Source organism: Parus major, chromosome 1A, assembly GCF_001522545.3.
Source record: "Parus major isolate Abel chromosome 1A, Parus_major1.1, whole genome shotgun sequence".
In the NCBI taxonomy this organism is placed as follows: Eukaryota; Metazoa; Chordata; class Aves; order Passeriformes; family Paridae; genus Parus; species Parus major.
Genome location: NC_031773.1, coordinates 8,073,240 through 8,089,621, shown reverse-complemented (window position 1 = coordinate 8,089,621; position 16,382 = coordinate 8,073,240). Strand labels below are relative to the sequence as shown.

Sequence of the window (16,382 nt, the reverse complement as noted above, 5' to 3'; positions counted from 1 at the left end):
AACCATTTCTAGGCTGGCACATCACTGCAGACTCTCTGAAATGGAAACAATCTGTATGCGACTTTTCTTTTTAACCAGCCAAGTGTAGTGCCATGTAAATGTATCACAGGTAGAATAACTATGTCCCAAAGGACTTTTCATGTTGCACATCCTACAGCTTTAATGGCTTAGGAAAACACAAGGCATTTTAAGTGGATAAAATTCTCAGCTAACTAAAAAGGTTGACATTCTTAAAACAAGAATTTTGTGTAATTTTAAAACATCAATTACACAAAATCATATATATATACATTTTATAAGTATACATAATTTGTGGGTGTTAGCTGAAATTTCTGAATAAAACAATGACAACTCTCTGCTTCCATATCTCAAGTACACATAAAATTGAGACAGAGAGATCACGTGCATTAGAAATGTTTTTATAGGGCAACTAACTTAAAAGCTATTGATTCAATAAGAAAATTCTGGTACTTAACTTCTTTACATGATTTTGTATTTAAATATTCTAGAAAACTTGGAATATCCTGTAGAACTAAGATTTTTCATTTTTTCCATCTGCTTCCCTTTAAGCAGATATTGGTGTCTAGATAAATATTTTTGGAATTTTAGAAAGTAGCAATTTCTTTTCCCCCAGAATATGTACATTACTGTTTTCTTTCATTAGCCACAAATTCATATATTCTTTTAAAAAACACAAACCAACAGTTATTTCTTAAAGCAGCAATAAAGCAAAGCACATTGTTCTTTTTATTTAGACATCTACATCTACCAATTAAGCTAATAAAAAATACTAGATAAGTGGGTTTGGAGTTTTCATTATGGTCACTTCTACTAATTGACTATATTTAAAAGAAGAAATATTGAGAACAATACAGAACAAATGCAATATAAACTTTAAAATAATAAGGAAAAAATTCCACATTTCTACAACAGAGTAATTCAGAATAACAGATAATCTAACAGTAGCTATATTTGTAATTTAATTGATGACTTAATTTCCTTAATTATTCTGATAATTATGATGACTCTGGTTTTGAGGAAAACACATTTTACAGGTGAAAAAACAGGGAACATAATAAACATAATAACAGTGTAGAAAAGTGTCACAACTATTCTGTGTTGGACCTGGACTGTCCTCAGCCACATTCCATTAAATACCATATCCTAGAAATAAAGGGAGATTTTTCATAAAACAGACTGAGTGGGCACTGAGCAGACACAAGTTTCCCATAATGTTGTTTCAACAAAAGGTCAGGCTTTTAAGTGGCTCCTGCAACAATTACAGTTGCCTGATCTCAAGAAAGCCTCTGAGGTCAAAGATGCAGTGAGTTAATCACTGTGGAGACTCTGGTCAGGCCACAGGTACCAAAGTGGGGCTTTATCTGAGCTCTACATCAAGTTTTACAGAGTAGTATTTCAAACAATTTCACACAAATGGAATCAGGCGTTTCCTTTAGGATCAATAGGCTCTGCTTAGTAAGATAAGATTACTCTTATTAATTTGCTTTACTGACAGAGGTACTTTAACTGTGCCAAAGGATGCCAAACACTAGACAATCAGCATATGCATGAAATCCTGTTATTTTCTGATTACTTTCAAGCATGCCGATAGGATTTTACTTTCATTGTGAAACACGCTGGTATAATCACAGTGGGAAAGAAACTGCTCAGCTCAAGATTTCCCCCACAGGAAAGGAAAATGTGACCACACTGGATGGCTATTAATTATGTTGTGTTCAATTATCATCAGTTATTCAATGAAAAGGAAAAAAAGTATTTCTTCAACATACTGCAGTTCAGCAGCACATGGGAATAATGCAGATTGCTCTAACAGCAATGGGAAAATACAGAGAAATATTATCTAATCTGATGGGACAGACCTGCACAGAAAAACCCAGTCACACCCCAGGGAGCACAACTCTGGCTTTGTCATAGGTTCAGATCACCAAGTGGGAAAATGGACTGTGACTAGAGTCCCTAATCTGCTTCCCAGTTAGTTCTTTGCTTGGGAAGAAGTAATACACACTGATTGTGTATCTGTTTCTGATTCCTCTGGCTCTGAGCAGCTGGCTCAGTGCAGCTCTCTGGCAGAAGGCAGGCAGGGCCTCAGTACTGCCTCTTTACCTTTTCCCCACATGCAAGACACCTTTTCCTGATTCTGAAAACCACAATAGGGACAGTGAGCTTAGAAGAGCATGAAGCATCTTTTGTGCTCCAGCTCCAGGCATGGGTGTTGTAATGCCTGTTCTTGTCCCATGACCTCCTGCTGGAAAAAGAATGGTTTCTATGGACAAAAGTAGTATTTTAAAAAAATAACATTCTGCACTTAGAAAGATGGGATTTTGGTGCTGAAATACCTTTTGGCAAGTGCAGGTAATAATGTTTCAACACTTTTCTTATAGTTTGTGGGCAGGGCTGTCACCAGCATTGGACAGAATCCCGAGCATTTGCCACACATCAAAATATTAGTGATTTAGGAAAACTCAAAACTCACAACTCAGAGGTAAAAATTATCAATTAGGTTCTTTTAGAGGGAGATCTTGCCTGACTGATTTATATAAGAACTGCTAGACATAATATTAACTAAATAACCAGTATATGCAATGGTAGCTATCTAGAAGCTGTAACTCAGTTTTAAGCAAATCTTCCTGCACTGTCTGAAACAGTCAGAACTTCTGTCTTACTTTTGTTTTATTCTAATGGAAGTCTTGAAGAAAGTACTGTGAATCTCTGGAAGAACTTTTTGCTTCCCTTTGCAGAAACCAATTCATCTTTCTTAGCCCACAGGCCAAGCTTTGGAGAGTTAAATGTCACCTCTTTTGCTCAAAAAATATGCTTAAATAAGTTCTTTATGTTTGTTCAGCATCATACCTTGTATGCCACTAATTTGTTTTTTGTGGGCCAAATCAGGTCATGAAGGAGTTGTTGACAGGCACCAAACACTGTGAATTGTGGATGACATTGAAGTCTCTAATGTGTGATGGAAAATGTATATGTTGTGCAAAATCACATGAAAATACTTTTCAATGTTTTATGCAAGAACATACTGTAGCACTGATATTTAATAACTCAGTTTATAGCTTTGAAGTGCTTTAACCCTTGCTGCAGAGCTGTCTTTTCTGCAGTAAATGTTGTTATCCTTGCAGTAAATTGTTATCCTTGCACTGTGTTTGTTACATAAAGCTTCATCAGCTCTCAGTTTACTCATAATACATTTCAGGCATCAACATGAAAGAGATCTTACATTTACTGCTTCAGAAATCTGACACCAGGTTAAGAGTACAAGAACTGTATTTAAAGCATGTAAAAAGTTGGACTGTTATAAGTCATAGAAGTATTTTTTTGGTCCAACACTGAAAAGAAGCAGTAGGTTTTCAGTTTGATCTGGTTTGGCTTCATGATGCCAATGTCTAATTACTAGTGATTATATTCAGTAGAGGTTTAAAGTACTTTTATTCAACATAACTGAAACATCATCCAACTAATATAAACTTTCAGAGATGAAGAAACCGATCCACCAATTGCTACTCAGCACAGTTTTGAAACCACTGAATTCAGGGAAATTAGTATCAGCTAATTTTTGGACACTTTCTCTTTATTACCCTTCCAGAAAAAAAAGTCTTTTCTGAGTGCATATTAACAATTCTCTAAGATGCCCAAGCTGTATGATTCTGCAAATGCTTTGAAAAGGATATCATCTTTCTGTCTGAATACCAGCTCTACTGAAAACACTCCATTTGTGCCAGATATCTTCATTTAAGTAAAATGATGCACCCTCTTGGCTGAAGAGCTGAGCATCTTAAGGCATCTTGAAATACTTGAAAGGCACAAAAGACTTTTACCATACCTGGATATTTGCCTCATTCACATTAATACTTTTTATGCTGCACTCCAAAATGGGTACCTCAAACTCCTCATTTTAATACTAAATTATAATTAATAAGGCAAGACATTTCTAATAAAAATCCCTAATAGAAGTAGCTGGAAAGAAGGTGGTTTGATCTTAATCCAATTGGCAAAGCTCCTAAAGAATTAAACTGTGCAGGCTATGGCCTGACCTGTAACTGAATGTTTGCAACAAAGACCTCCCCACATGCACAGCTTTGGGTCCTGCCCCAAATTTTCACAGGTTTACACTGTTCAGTCATTGTTCTGTCTTTCAGAGTATGAATTTTTATCTGCTCTAGGTTTCCATCAGTCCTGGAAGAGCATACCGTGTAGATTCAAGACCTCTCACCTGTGCCAATGAACATCACATCATACTGGCCATCTTCTGCGTCTACTCGATCTACCACGATCTGTGTGAACTGGTAATCCACGTCTGTTTTAATCATGATTGGACGGTTGTTGATGGGGAATACTGGGTTGTACATGGCAGGATGACTTCTGGCAAATGTGATAACTTCATCAGGAAGGTCCTTGGTGGAATCAAAACCTCCAAATGTTTTACTGGGACACTAGAAATAAAAAAAAGGAAATGTTTTACATTTTATTATTTAGCATCCTATCTATGGCAGTCTATAAATAAATATGTCAGGGAATCTGTGTTTTTGTGACAGACAGTGAAAGTTAATTCTGTCACTCACAGTCTTTATTTTTTAATTTATTTTGGATTTAAACCAGTATGATTAAGAGAATGCAAATGATCCTCATCACTTTTCTTATTTCTTTTCAGTGCACAAGGCCTTTAAGTCCAATTGTGATTAGTATTAGTCTTTAATTATCAGAAGGAAGAAATCCCAAGATATCTAAATCATTCAATACAAGGAAATGAATTCAATACTTGGTTATGTATACAACACAAAATTAATTAATTATGCCATCATCTTTGTTTCAAAGTATTGTCTTCAGAAGTTGACTGTAAATCCAAATCTCTATGTGAGGAACCAAATCCTTAAATCCTGGGACAATGCCCTGTTCTACCAACTTTTCAAACCCCTGCTTGTCTCAACAACTCTGTCCTCCATGTAGGCCCGATAATGTGGATCCTGTTACACTAAATCAAATCTAGTGAGTCATGTCTTAAATGTATCTTTTGTTTTATCCCCTCTGATTCTAAAGAAAGCTTTTTGTGAGCATTACTCATCACACTGTCCACATGAACTCTTAGGTGAGACAAGTCCCATTAAGGAACTGCAATAACTCCTCACAGTGACAGAACAGTTGGTGTCCCATTGGGATGAATCTGGTCCCATGACACGAGACACAAAAGACTCACTTTTCCCCTGTATATGCCCAGAGGCAGGCCAGACAGGTTTGTATCTTATCTGTGAGAACCACAGGGTTCTGCTTTTCACATTTAGCTTACATTCTCCCACTGAAAGCAGAAACCAGAGGCTGGAAAGGAAAGCAGAGGTAACACCATGGTGCTGGTAGCCACAAAAGTATTCCTCCACTTTCAGCTATTACATATCCTCATCAGGAGACTCAAGAACTGTGGCTGATTCACCACCATGCCCTCATCTCTTCTGTGGAATTGCTAAGTATTATATGAACAGTTAGCTGTGACATTAACTTAAGCATTAGTAATATATTAGTATATATTAAGCATATAGTAATATATTAGTATTGTTGAATGGGTGAAGAAAACAAATGACACCAGGCCAAAAATACTTGTCAAGAGATCTTGGTGATCCCAACTGCAGATCTGTTCAGATAACTCTTGAAGACACAGAATCCCAGCTGAAAATATTTTTTTTTGCAGTATTTGAACTTCAAATATAAACAATTGGTGTCAAAATGCCCAAGATAATTTGCCCTTTATATCCAGGTATAAAATACCTTCCAATTAAACTAAAAACCTAGTGGACAAGATCTTATTAAGCAAGAATTCAGACCTTGCAGGATGCACAACAGAAGAAATCAATTGTCTTTGCTATCACCTTGATCCAAATTATTAATAATTCAACAGAAATTAAATTTAAAAATCAATGTTGTCAAAAAGAGTAGTTGCTATACTCAGCAAAGGGATGCTTCCAGCTTGGACATATAGAGTGTAAATTGTCCCTTGCTGGCATATTTGTTGGTAAGCAAATTCCTGCATTCTGTTTGTATGGAAAGGCAAAATAGAGGGAAGAAGAATATTTGATTAAGTCATGTGGAGCAGACAAAGCAGAAAGCAAATCTTGCTATCTATTTTATTTTTCCTAGATTTTTTAACCTTTTTCTTATTATTCTACATTCTTGCTCTTTTGTACAAAAATATTGCAAAGAGAAAATCAGATGGACTTTCCATAATTATTGACCAAACCACTGTCTGTCTCAAAAGTAGTGTTTCAAATGCTACACTTAAATTTTAAGTCTGCTTTACATCTCAATTAATATTCTAACTACAGTTCAATGATTATTGCTTGGCTTAGTTAGATAACAATTAATTAGATAATAGCTGTGAAGTACTCTATGTATAAAAATCACTACACAAGAACTAAGTATTGTTAATTGCAGCTGAGCAAACACTGAAAAAAATACAAAATGAACATTGATTTCAATTTTAGACAAATGAATTTCAGCTGTGTTTCAGCTGCTTGAATATTTACTTTTTGGCTCATTTTCTAACAAAGGATTTTACTTGCAGCAATATGAAACAAGCTCCCCAGGGAAATGGTCACAGCACCAAGAGTGCCAGAGCTCAGGAAGCACTTGGACAATGCTCTCAGGCACATGGTGTCATTCTTGGGGCTGTTCTGTTCAGAGCCAGGAGTTGGACTCATTGACCCTTGTGGTTCCCTTCCAGTTCTCTATCATTCTATGGACAAAGATATAATTTTCACAGAAAATTCATAAAACTAGAATTAGAGTCATAACTCTGTGTGTTTGAATAAGACTCTCAATTCTGAGACCCCTATTACTCCTTGGATCCCCTGCTTTTCTGAGAATAAAAAATTACTGTAGCCCTGTGTCTTTACATGTGAAGTTTAAAGTGCATTACCTGGACTAGGCCCAGTAAGGAATCCAACAGAAAAAATCAATATCTACATTTTGGTAGGAAGAAAAAGCTCTTTGGTCATGACTCTTGGTGCCATGAAGGAGAGAAAACCTGATCTCTACAGCTGAATTCAGAGAAAGTCAGATAGGAATTCAGGATGAGGTACCTGAGTTAAAAAGACACATACACAAAAGTCCTGCCTCCTCTCTCAGATATTTTTAAAAAGTTTAAAAAAAAAACCCCAAAAACAAATAACCAAAACCAAACCTAGTCTATATATCTAAGAGGAAAAATTCTGGCAACTTCTTTGTTACACGCGAAGCTGATGTAGAATTGTTTACAAAGCTTTCAGGTTTTTCAAAAACCATTTACTTTCCTTTCCTTTTGCTCATGCTGGGCAAATCACCAGATGCTCAAGAAGTTTACTGGCACCTCACCTATTAAATTCCTGAGATAATTCAGCATTGTTTAACTGCAGTGCAATCTGGAAACGAATTACTGTAAGAACATAAGGTATTTTTCTCCCATCTCATTCTGCATTTCTTGGAAAAGGAGTCCAAAGGTCTGACATCTAAAGAACTTCAAAAAATCTTTTTCTCTATTCTCAACAGATCTTCAAATCATTGAAAATACACACACCTTTATCAATTTATAAACAAAAAGCTTATTTCCAGCCAGAAATGCACCTCATTTTAAAATTCAGTTTTATCCTTTTAATACGACAGAATGATTTTAGCAACTGTGAAGACACTCCTCTTTTCTCAAAGTGGCAGAACCCAGGATTAGAGTCACTGGCATTGGGCTAGGACAAACTGCTGGCCTCAGCCACTCTAACAACATTTACAGTGGCACGGCCTCCTGCACTACATCAGCAGGCTAAGCAGACCTGCAAAATTTGGGATCACATTTGCCTTTAGGTAAGAAATCAGCTTACGGTGGAAGCTGAATATCTTTGCTGTTTGTGAATCTTAATAAAAGCATTTTATAATGAAATGGTAAAGGTAAATTCCATTCATTCTGATAGGGTAGTCAGAAATGAAAGTATCTGTAAACTAACTGCATTTCCTTACTTTGACAAAGGCTTCTGTGTCTTAGTTCACTTCACCACTTAAAGGCTGAGTTCTGGTCTTTCTTTTTCTCCTTATTCTGGGGAAGTTCTAGTTCTAGTTATTCTTTCCTCACATGCAACACAAATCAAGACTCTCAGAGAAGTCTTGGAGTAATCCCCAGGCAGAACTGAGGCCTGAACTGTGTTTCAGGACACACAACTACCAGTCTCAAGAGCAAATACTTGAGCTGTGCATTTGGAATCTCAACAGAGCTGCATCTGATCTCTGCAGAGGAACAAATGCAACAGAGCCTGTGTGCAATAGTCAGTTCTTTATCTCAGTCTGTTTTTGTAACAGAAACATGCAACATTCTTCATTGTCCATAGTTCTACATAATATCTACTACCTGGTTTTGCTCAGAAAAGTTAATTGATATTGGAATCAAAGAGGGATATAAAGAAACAGAATAATGAACACTAAATCTGTTAAACTGAAAAGGTGAGGATACCTGTACAAGAAATACCAAAAATACATACTCATTCACATTTTCTACAGAATTGTAAAACAATAGAACTTTGTAGTAATTGAAAAAAAATGTTCACCATCAGATGAGAAATGAAATCTCTTTTATGCTGCAGAGCTTGTATTTTAACTCTGTAAAAAATCAGAAACTCTTTCAGATGCAGCAAAGGAGTGAGGAGTGCTGAGGAATCCAGCTGTCAGGGAGCCACTTTTTCTTTTACTTAGCAAGTAATCTTCATTAGCTGAGCATATATATCAGTTGAAAGATCAGATTTGAAAGGATGATTTCAAACATACCAGAGAAAAGTTGAAAATATGATGAAGAAAAGAAGCAAAGTAATTCCTGATTTCATGTTGTGCCTTATATTTAAGAAGACTTTTAAAAGAACGTTGCAGATATATGTATTATTTGCACATATACCTTTATATGTACACATGTGTACATATGTATTTAATCTTTTGCAATGACAGTTCTCAACATAAATGGGACAAACTGACTTATACAAACTAAGGAGCAACCCCAATGTGTACAATCAACGCTTGTTTCATAAATGTCTCATCTTCATAGACTACTGGACTACTTTAGTCATTTATAAACTAGAAACAGAGAATCATGTAAAAGCAGACATTTATAAAAAATCCCAGTGGAAGTTAGAAACTACTGTAGTCGTTCTATCATCTATTTCAGAAATATGTTTCACTGTCCTAGATTTAATGTTGACTGAAAGTTCCTAACAGTCAGGAAAATCCTGTTTTCCATTCATTCTCACTAAGAATGGCTCAGCCAATATTTGGGAAAAAAAAAAAACAACCAAATCCCATGGAAAGGATAATGCAATACAACTTAAGAAACACTTGACTTTCAGTAAAATTCTCCAGACATTACCAAAACTTCTTTTGAAGTTGTTAATTTGAATGCCAAAATTAAAATCCAAGTGAAGATGTTATTGCAGTTTCATGTTACAAGAAAACCAGTACATTCTGGACCTGGAGGAACTGTTAGTTTTTCCCTTCTGCCACTCTATTCATTTCATTATCTGTGTCAGTTTCTTTCCTGGATACCAGCTCAAGGACTATGTAAAGTGTGAAATTTTCTTCCATGGTTTGCCCAGTTCAGGTTTCTTGGGGTACTTACAGTTCCTGGCCGTGGGTATGGCACTCGCCCTTGGTAGGGAACCCACTGGTAGTTGGGGCCATCTCGGTGGGCGTAGGGACCAAGAAATACCCTCCTCACATCAGTCATGCTGTACATACACACTGCTGATCCCTTGAAGATATTGCTGAAAATGAGAGGAGAAGAAATCAAATCAGTTTCTTTAAATTATCAGTCGATTTAATCAAGTGCTAGAGCTGTGGGAATAGCAGCTTGATGCTTTCTAATTTATTGCATGTGCTGATTATCAAACCTCTGACATGCTCCCAGAGCAATCCTCACTCACCTCCTGTGAAAGTTCAGCAAAACTGATACGATCTCCCAGACATTTTCCTAAGCAGATGGCTGCTATTTCACTATTTAAAACATCTTGTCCCCAGAAGGCCAAATCCCAAAATTGAGTAAATTTCAGTAAGGCTTTCCCTAGAGAACTATTCAATTCTTTCCTACACTCCACATTTTTCTATTTTTTTTTTAGCAGTCTCTTCCATCACTTGGGCAGCACAAATGTAAACTTCAGTGTTGTTTCTTACCCTGACATTTTTTACAGAAGACAGTGAGGACTTGTAAATCTCTCTTCTATGCCTGGTATCACCAAAAACATTCTTTCTGTTTAGAAACAGTTTCCTTCATAGATAAATGTGGCAATACAACCAGTACTGCAAACCTTTCCCCAGGCCAAAGCTCCAAGTATCTTTTGTTCTTTGTGAAAGCACAGTGTAACAAAAAAAACATTCAAGTCACCGTTATATGTGATTCAATAAGAGAACTTTAGAAAGATCATAAGACTTTCCAGACTTCAGCAATATTTTTTACTAATATCTCTTTGACTAGCCAATTTCTCACTCCACAGATTTTCTATTTTACACTGCCCCTAAACAAGTTTATTTAAGCTTGTGTTCTTTTTTCCAAATCTGTGTGGAAAGGGCTAGAAATGCTGATCCCTGCTATAAAAAGCCAATTCAATGGCAAGAACAGCCTGAAAACTGACAGTCTTTGTGTTTGCTACCTTCAGAGTGATGATGTACATTGCTCATAAGAAAGAAACCCAATTCATTACTTCTTACTGCCACTGACTTCTCAGTTCAAAGGTTAAGAAAATTTTGTGGTTTTTTTTTAAAAACACTTTCAACAAAGAGACCTCTTTAAAACAAGCAGCCACCCAAGTTTCCATGCAAGTAAAACGATATGCTCTGTACCTGGATGTTGTAAACACTCCATAGACTATTGGATTTTTAGGGTCTTTTGAGTTCATTAGGAACACATCCTCTGTAGCAATAACAAGAAAAGAAAATTAGGTTAAATTGATACAGATAATACCTGAAGACATTTCCATACTCCAGCCATTTCTGCCACTTACGTAGTTCATCAAAGTGTGTGTCAATGCCATTGGGTCCTGGTACAGAACAAATCAGACGGGCTTTGAGGAAAGTTGTCCATTTGTTAACAAGGCTCCTGTGTCCACCAAAGTCATTCTAGTAACAAAAGTATTTTGCATTAATATTTAGCAACAGTCTTTGTTTAAAGTATAAACAGAGTACAGAGAAAATACAATAAATAAATAAGATGACATTTAGAGAAAACAAGAGAGAAAAAATGTACATACAAAAGCAATGTTATGTTGCAAAGACAGAATCTGAATTATTTTTATTTTGCATTGTATTGTGTCATATTTTTTACTAGTCTATAATTTAAAAATCAAAATCCTCAAATCTCTTTATATACCCTTATACATACATAACATTGGGAAAAAAGAAATGGGCAGAATATTTTGCTCCAAAGCTCCCAGTCTGCCATGTCCTGGAAAAGCTGAGAGTGTTTATTATGCTCAACTGGGTAGCAACGAAGTAGAAATGAAACTTGGACTGGAACAAAGTAAACAAAAATGCCAGAACAGTGGGATCACTTGTACAGCTGCAAAATGTAGAAACAAAGGGTCCCAAGGACCTCATACTTGTGGGGTAATTGGTTTTAAAGTAGGAACCTCTGAATTCAAGGAGGTAAATTGAAGTTGTGCTTATGGATTAACAGAAAATTTTACTGCAAACACCACAGTTTCCAAAGCTACAACATTTTTAAATATAATTTCATAAGCGGAAATGTTTTTGAAAGTCTGTCAGAAAACCATCTGGACATTTATCTGTGTGGACAAATGATTCATCTTGCAGTCACTAAGAGTCTCTGGAATGGCTGCCCATTTCTACAGCTAGCTTTAAACAATTATTATGTGGCATCTTCCTTTGCCTCTGTTTTAAAGGTTTTCAGTAATGTGGGAATGGAAATGTATTAACATTTAATAAGCAACTTCTTAAAATGTTTTTGGCCTACCTGGAAGTATTTCATTCCTGTAAAAGAATATTTTGCAGACACTTTCTAAGCCTCAGAAGAGACCTATGACTTTTTAAACCAAATATCGTAGTTTGTGAAGTTTCCCACCCAAAAAATAATGGAATAGTATTCATTTCTGTGTCATTCCCACATTATTTTTCTCTTGGGATGACCCTTGCTTTAGTACAATGCCCATGTTAATACTGAGTAGTTCACAGGTGAGAAAACGCAGTTTCTAAAATTGCTTGCAAGTGCATTCAGTATCACACCAAGAGGTAAGAGGAGTCATCCTCTTACCTTGCAGATCTGCCCTATCCTGGCATGAGTGGCTTTTCCAGTGTGCTCTCCATCAATTGCATTTTCACGGAAGAAGAAGTAGATTTTGTCATCCTCTGGATTGTCGCTCTCTGGTATCAGGTGAGCACTGACAAATCTGGGATCTGAGAAGACAATGCCATTGTGCACATTACTACAACACAAACTGGAATGAACTGTCATTTTTCTTCCCAAGACCCAATCATTCCATCCCATGGTAAATATTTCTATATTAGGCACATCATCACCTGTTAATATGTGACAGGTATTTACATTCCTCTTATCTTTAACACAGAGAGGTGTTTGCTACAGGTTTTTAATGAACAAATCTCAGCTTTATTATTGGAGGAATTAACTTTTTATGAAATCTCTTTACAAATGTTTGCAGAACATTACAGCATGGTTTCATAATTCCATGTATTTATTACTGACATTTTTCCTGTTCTTTGGATGTCTGGACTTAGGTTAATCTTTCTGTATAAGTCACAATTAAAATGAAAGAATTATGGAGACAAATGTAGTTTTCATTTTGTGAATTAAAAAAAATATTTTACACCTAGAGAATTGTTAGTGCATTACTGTTAAAGAAAGTTGATAAACACATTTTGATTGATAGTACTTCCACATGATACCCCAAATTCCCAAATTTTTTCATCTTTTAAGAAGAGAAATATATTTTAGAATTTCTATTCAAGGTGTTGAAATACTTTGTCTTGCCATTTTTACAAAGTTTTATTTTTATATACATAAATTTTATTTCTTAATGATTAGAGTGACAACTTTATTTGGTGGTAAAAAAGATACATCAACAAATGAAAATACATAAATGTGGACATACCAGTAGGTTACATAAAAAATACCATAAAGAAGTTTAGGGAGAGAGAATTTTATAGAATTCACATCAATAAATTCATACCAGTGGTGCATCTGGCTCATTGCTGCATTTTGCAGAGATACTTCAGCTGGTATCTTTCACTATATTTGGAAAAAGAAGGCATATCCAACAGATTTACCAATCTGTTTTATAACCATTCTACATCCTGCTGGGATAATTAACTGTGAACTATATTTAACTACTCAGAGTCCTGCTCCTATGTGAAATTGCAAGCTATTTTAGTGTCTGTATTAACATCCTTTCAGTGTATGTTTATTGCTATACAGTCATGGAAATAATGAACTTTGCTATGTTTTGCCAGTTTGCTCCAGCTGACCTGTGCAACCCAATGCCTTATTGAGGGTGGCAGTGTTTTTAAGCAATATACTTTGATAGGTTATGCATATAGAATTTTAGATGTTTCTATTATATGAGTACATACAGCATAATTTTTTGTGCATGTGTGTACATTATCATGTACTCTGTGTGTATATATATGTATATATTCTCATGTATTTGTGCGTGTAGGTGTGTATATATAAATACTGAAGGATTTCCCCTACTAGCTTAGACCAGGTTTACTCAGATCAATACACACCCTCCAAGATTGTCCAGAAGTTTAAGACAAGAAAGAATATGGTGATTCAAATAATGCTCTCCAAGAATAGTCCCTTCCTTCAATTGTTTTCAAAGTAGTTGATCCCCTGAGCTTTGTTGCTTTCTGTGTCCTTAGCTCAACAGACTTCTCATCCAGTTATCTATCTAGTTTCTTCTTGAACCCATGCAAATTTCCAGAATTCAGCATACCCTTTTGGAATTTGTTCCTCACTTAAACAATATAATGAACTAAAATTTACCTTTGATTTTGTGTTTTGAACATTGATCTTAATAACTTCATTTGGTTCTTCTCAATCCCTATACTGGAAAAATGCTCGGTGATCAAGATGTGGATGAACTATGCTCTTTAACAAGGGCTGTAAAAATTCTCTCTCTTGAATTCTCTGATGTTGTGGTTTTTTGTTTTTAACCCCCTACTAATTCCTAACAGTTAATATGGATTTTACAGCTCCTAAACAGTAATCTGAAGTTGCCATGGAATTTACGTGTCGTAACCCCAGACCCTCACTCTTCATTGGTGGTGCTCTGTCCATAGCCATTCTTTTATATGTGAAGATAGGCATGTTTTCCTCATGTTTTTCCCCATGGTTTATCACTCCATCATTCATCAAGAATAATTTAATTTTAATTTGATTGCTTAGCTACCCAGTTGCATAAGATCCTTTTGTGCTCATTCACAATCTTCCTTTGTCTCACTATGCTGAATAACTTAGGTTCATGTGAAAAAAACCAAGCTCTCATCCAACCTCTTTTTCAGGTTATTTATGAATGTGTTGAACAACATAGGCCACACAACAGATCTCTGTGAAATTGTGTCTACCACCTATTGTCTGTTAAAAAAAGCATTTTTAGACATCTGAGAACATGAAAAATCTGAGATCTTAAGCTCTCCACCCCAAACTCCAGTAATGTAAGCTATTAAATGTCCTTCCTTTCTTTCTAGCATGCGTTTAATAGTCTTCAAGTTACACTGACATCAGATCCAAGATAAATAATATCTTGACTATTTTTTATATGATATACTAGGGCTTTGCATGCAACTTGAATCTCAAGAAACAAGGGTTACAGCTTGAAAATTTCTACACTGGGGAAGGATCCATAAGAGGAAGAGGATACCCATTAGAAGACACTGTTCTTGGCTACTGGATCTGGATAACCTCTTTTCTGAGTATGTTGTTTTTACCTCCTTAAGGTTTTAATGAAAAAGAGTAAAAAATAATATTCAACCAAAACCTAAACACATTCCCAAATGGTGGAATGATTTGTTTCTAGCACAATGGGTTTTGTAAATCACAAGATATCAAGTTCTAAAATAAATCACTATATTATCAGGCATCAAAAATCTAACTTTACATTGGCCTATGAAGATACTGTGGGGAGTCCCATTTGAGTCAAAAACATTGCTGGTATAGCACTGGTTATATAAACTTGACCTCGGTTAGCATATTATTATTCTTTTCTTTCCCTCTCATAATTTTGCAAGTGAACCAGAATAGTGACAGTTCAGTATTAAAGCAGGTCTGACACAACAATGATAGAAAAACAGTTGAATAAATTGAAAATATGTATTTCAAATGATTCTGTCGGAGTGATAGCAGAGGGTTGTGAGGCAGGCAGAAAAAATTAATGTTGCTGCTATAGCATGTGTGAGTATGATTCCCAAACACTTCTTAATGGTGCTCATCTCAGATGGATTCAGATCTTCAATGAGTGATTAATAATCCTAACTAACTACATCCCCACAAATTAAGTAGCCACACAACCCCATATCAGAAACATGTCCATTGTATATCATGGACCAGCTTTTCTTGAACAACACTGATGTTTCTTACTGAGCACACCTTGGATTGTTTTTCCATCTAGTTTAATCGATCTGTTTTAGTCAATAAGAGTGGCTCTTCATGTTATAGGGCCCTTGCTCTTGTTACATGGTGGTGCTTGGTTTATTCCCCTCTTCCACTTAACACATCTATGTCTATGCAGTGAACCAAATAAACGAAGAGCAGGCTACGTGTGTTCTGTTGCATATAGAAATAGATTAATTTCTGTTCAGAATGAATGTAATGGTTTCAGAAAAAACCATCATGATACCATTGTGTGGGAAGAGGGAGAGAAAAGTGGTTGGTAATTTCATGGGTTATAAAGCTAAGAACCAGTGATCTATAGTGTGTTCTTTATTGTTTCACAAGCACAGGGGATGTTTGACTTGCCTGAGGCTTGATGCACGCTTGCATTCAACCCCAGGGCTTCAGACCATGCTCACTACTGGCTGCTGAGGGTCCTGATGAATCAATCAGCCAGATGGCCGGCAGTCACGCAACACAGCCCTCTCCATGGACTGCACAGCACTTTTTTATTGCTCTTCTTTGAGGATTGGAAGGGAGATATCCACAGATGAGGGAATTAGGGACTTCTCCTTGACTCCCCTAATTGTTCACCCATGCAGCAGAAGAGAGAATGTCATCCATGAATGTGTATGCTCAAGTATTGAAACTGCCCTGCCTTACCCTGCAAAATTAAACAGGTTTGGTATCAAGGGGTCCCCATGGGAAGTTTAAAATAATTCAGTCAGGGTTGACCTATTTCATACATTCAACA

General features: G+C 36.1%; 1 protein-coding gene across 1 annotated transcript in view; it reads right to left on the bottom strand.

The window, feature by feature from the left end:
• SEMA3A (semaphorin 3A) overlaps positions 1 to 16,382 on the bottom strand; it is a 160,354-nt gene that overhangs the window by 21,635 nt on the left and 122,337 nt on the right. The window contains exons 7-11 of the mRNA XM_033514484.1: positions 12,275 to 12,417; positions 11,010 to 11,124; positions 10,849 to 10,918; positions 9,632 to 9,776; positions 4,238 to 4,457 (exon numbers count right to left, since the gene is read on the bottom strand). Of these exons, the coding sequence (XP_033370375.1) occupies positions 4,238 to 4,457; positions 9,632 to 9,776; positions 10,849 to 10,918; positions 11,010 to 11,124; positions 12,275 to 12,417 (693 nt within the window). The remainder of the gene's footprint in view (positions 1 to 4,237; positions 4,458 to 9,631; positions 9,777 to 10,848; positions 10,919 to 11,009; positions 11,125 to 12,274; positions 12,418 to 16,382) is intronic.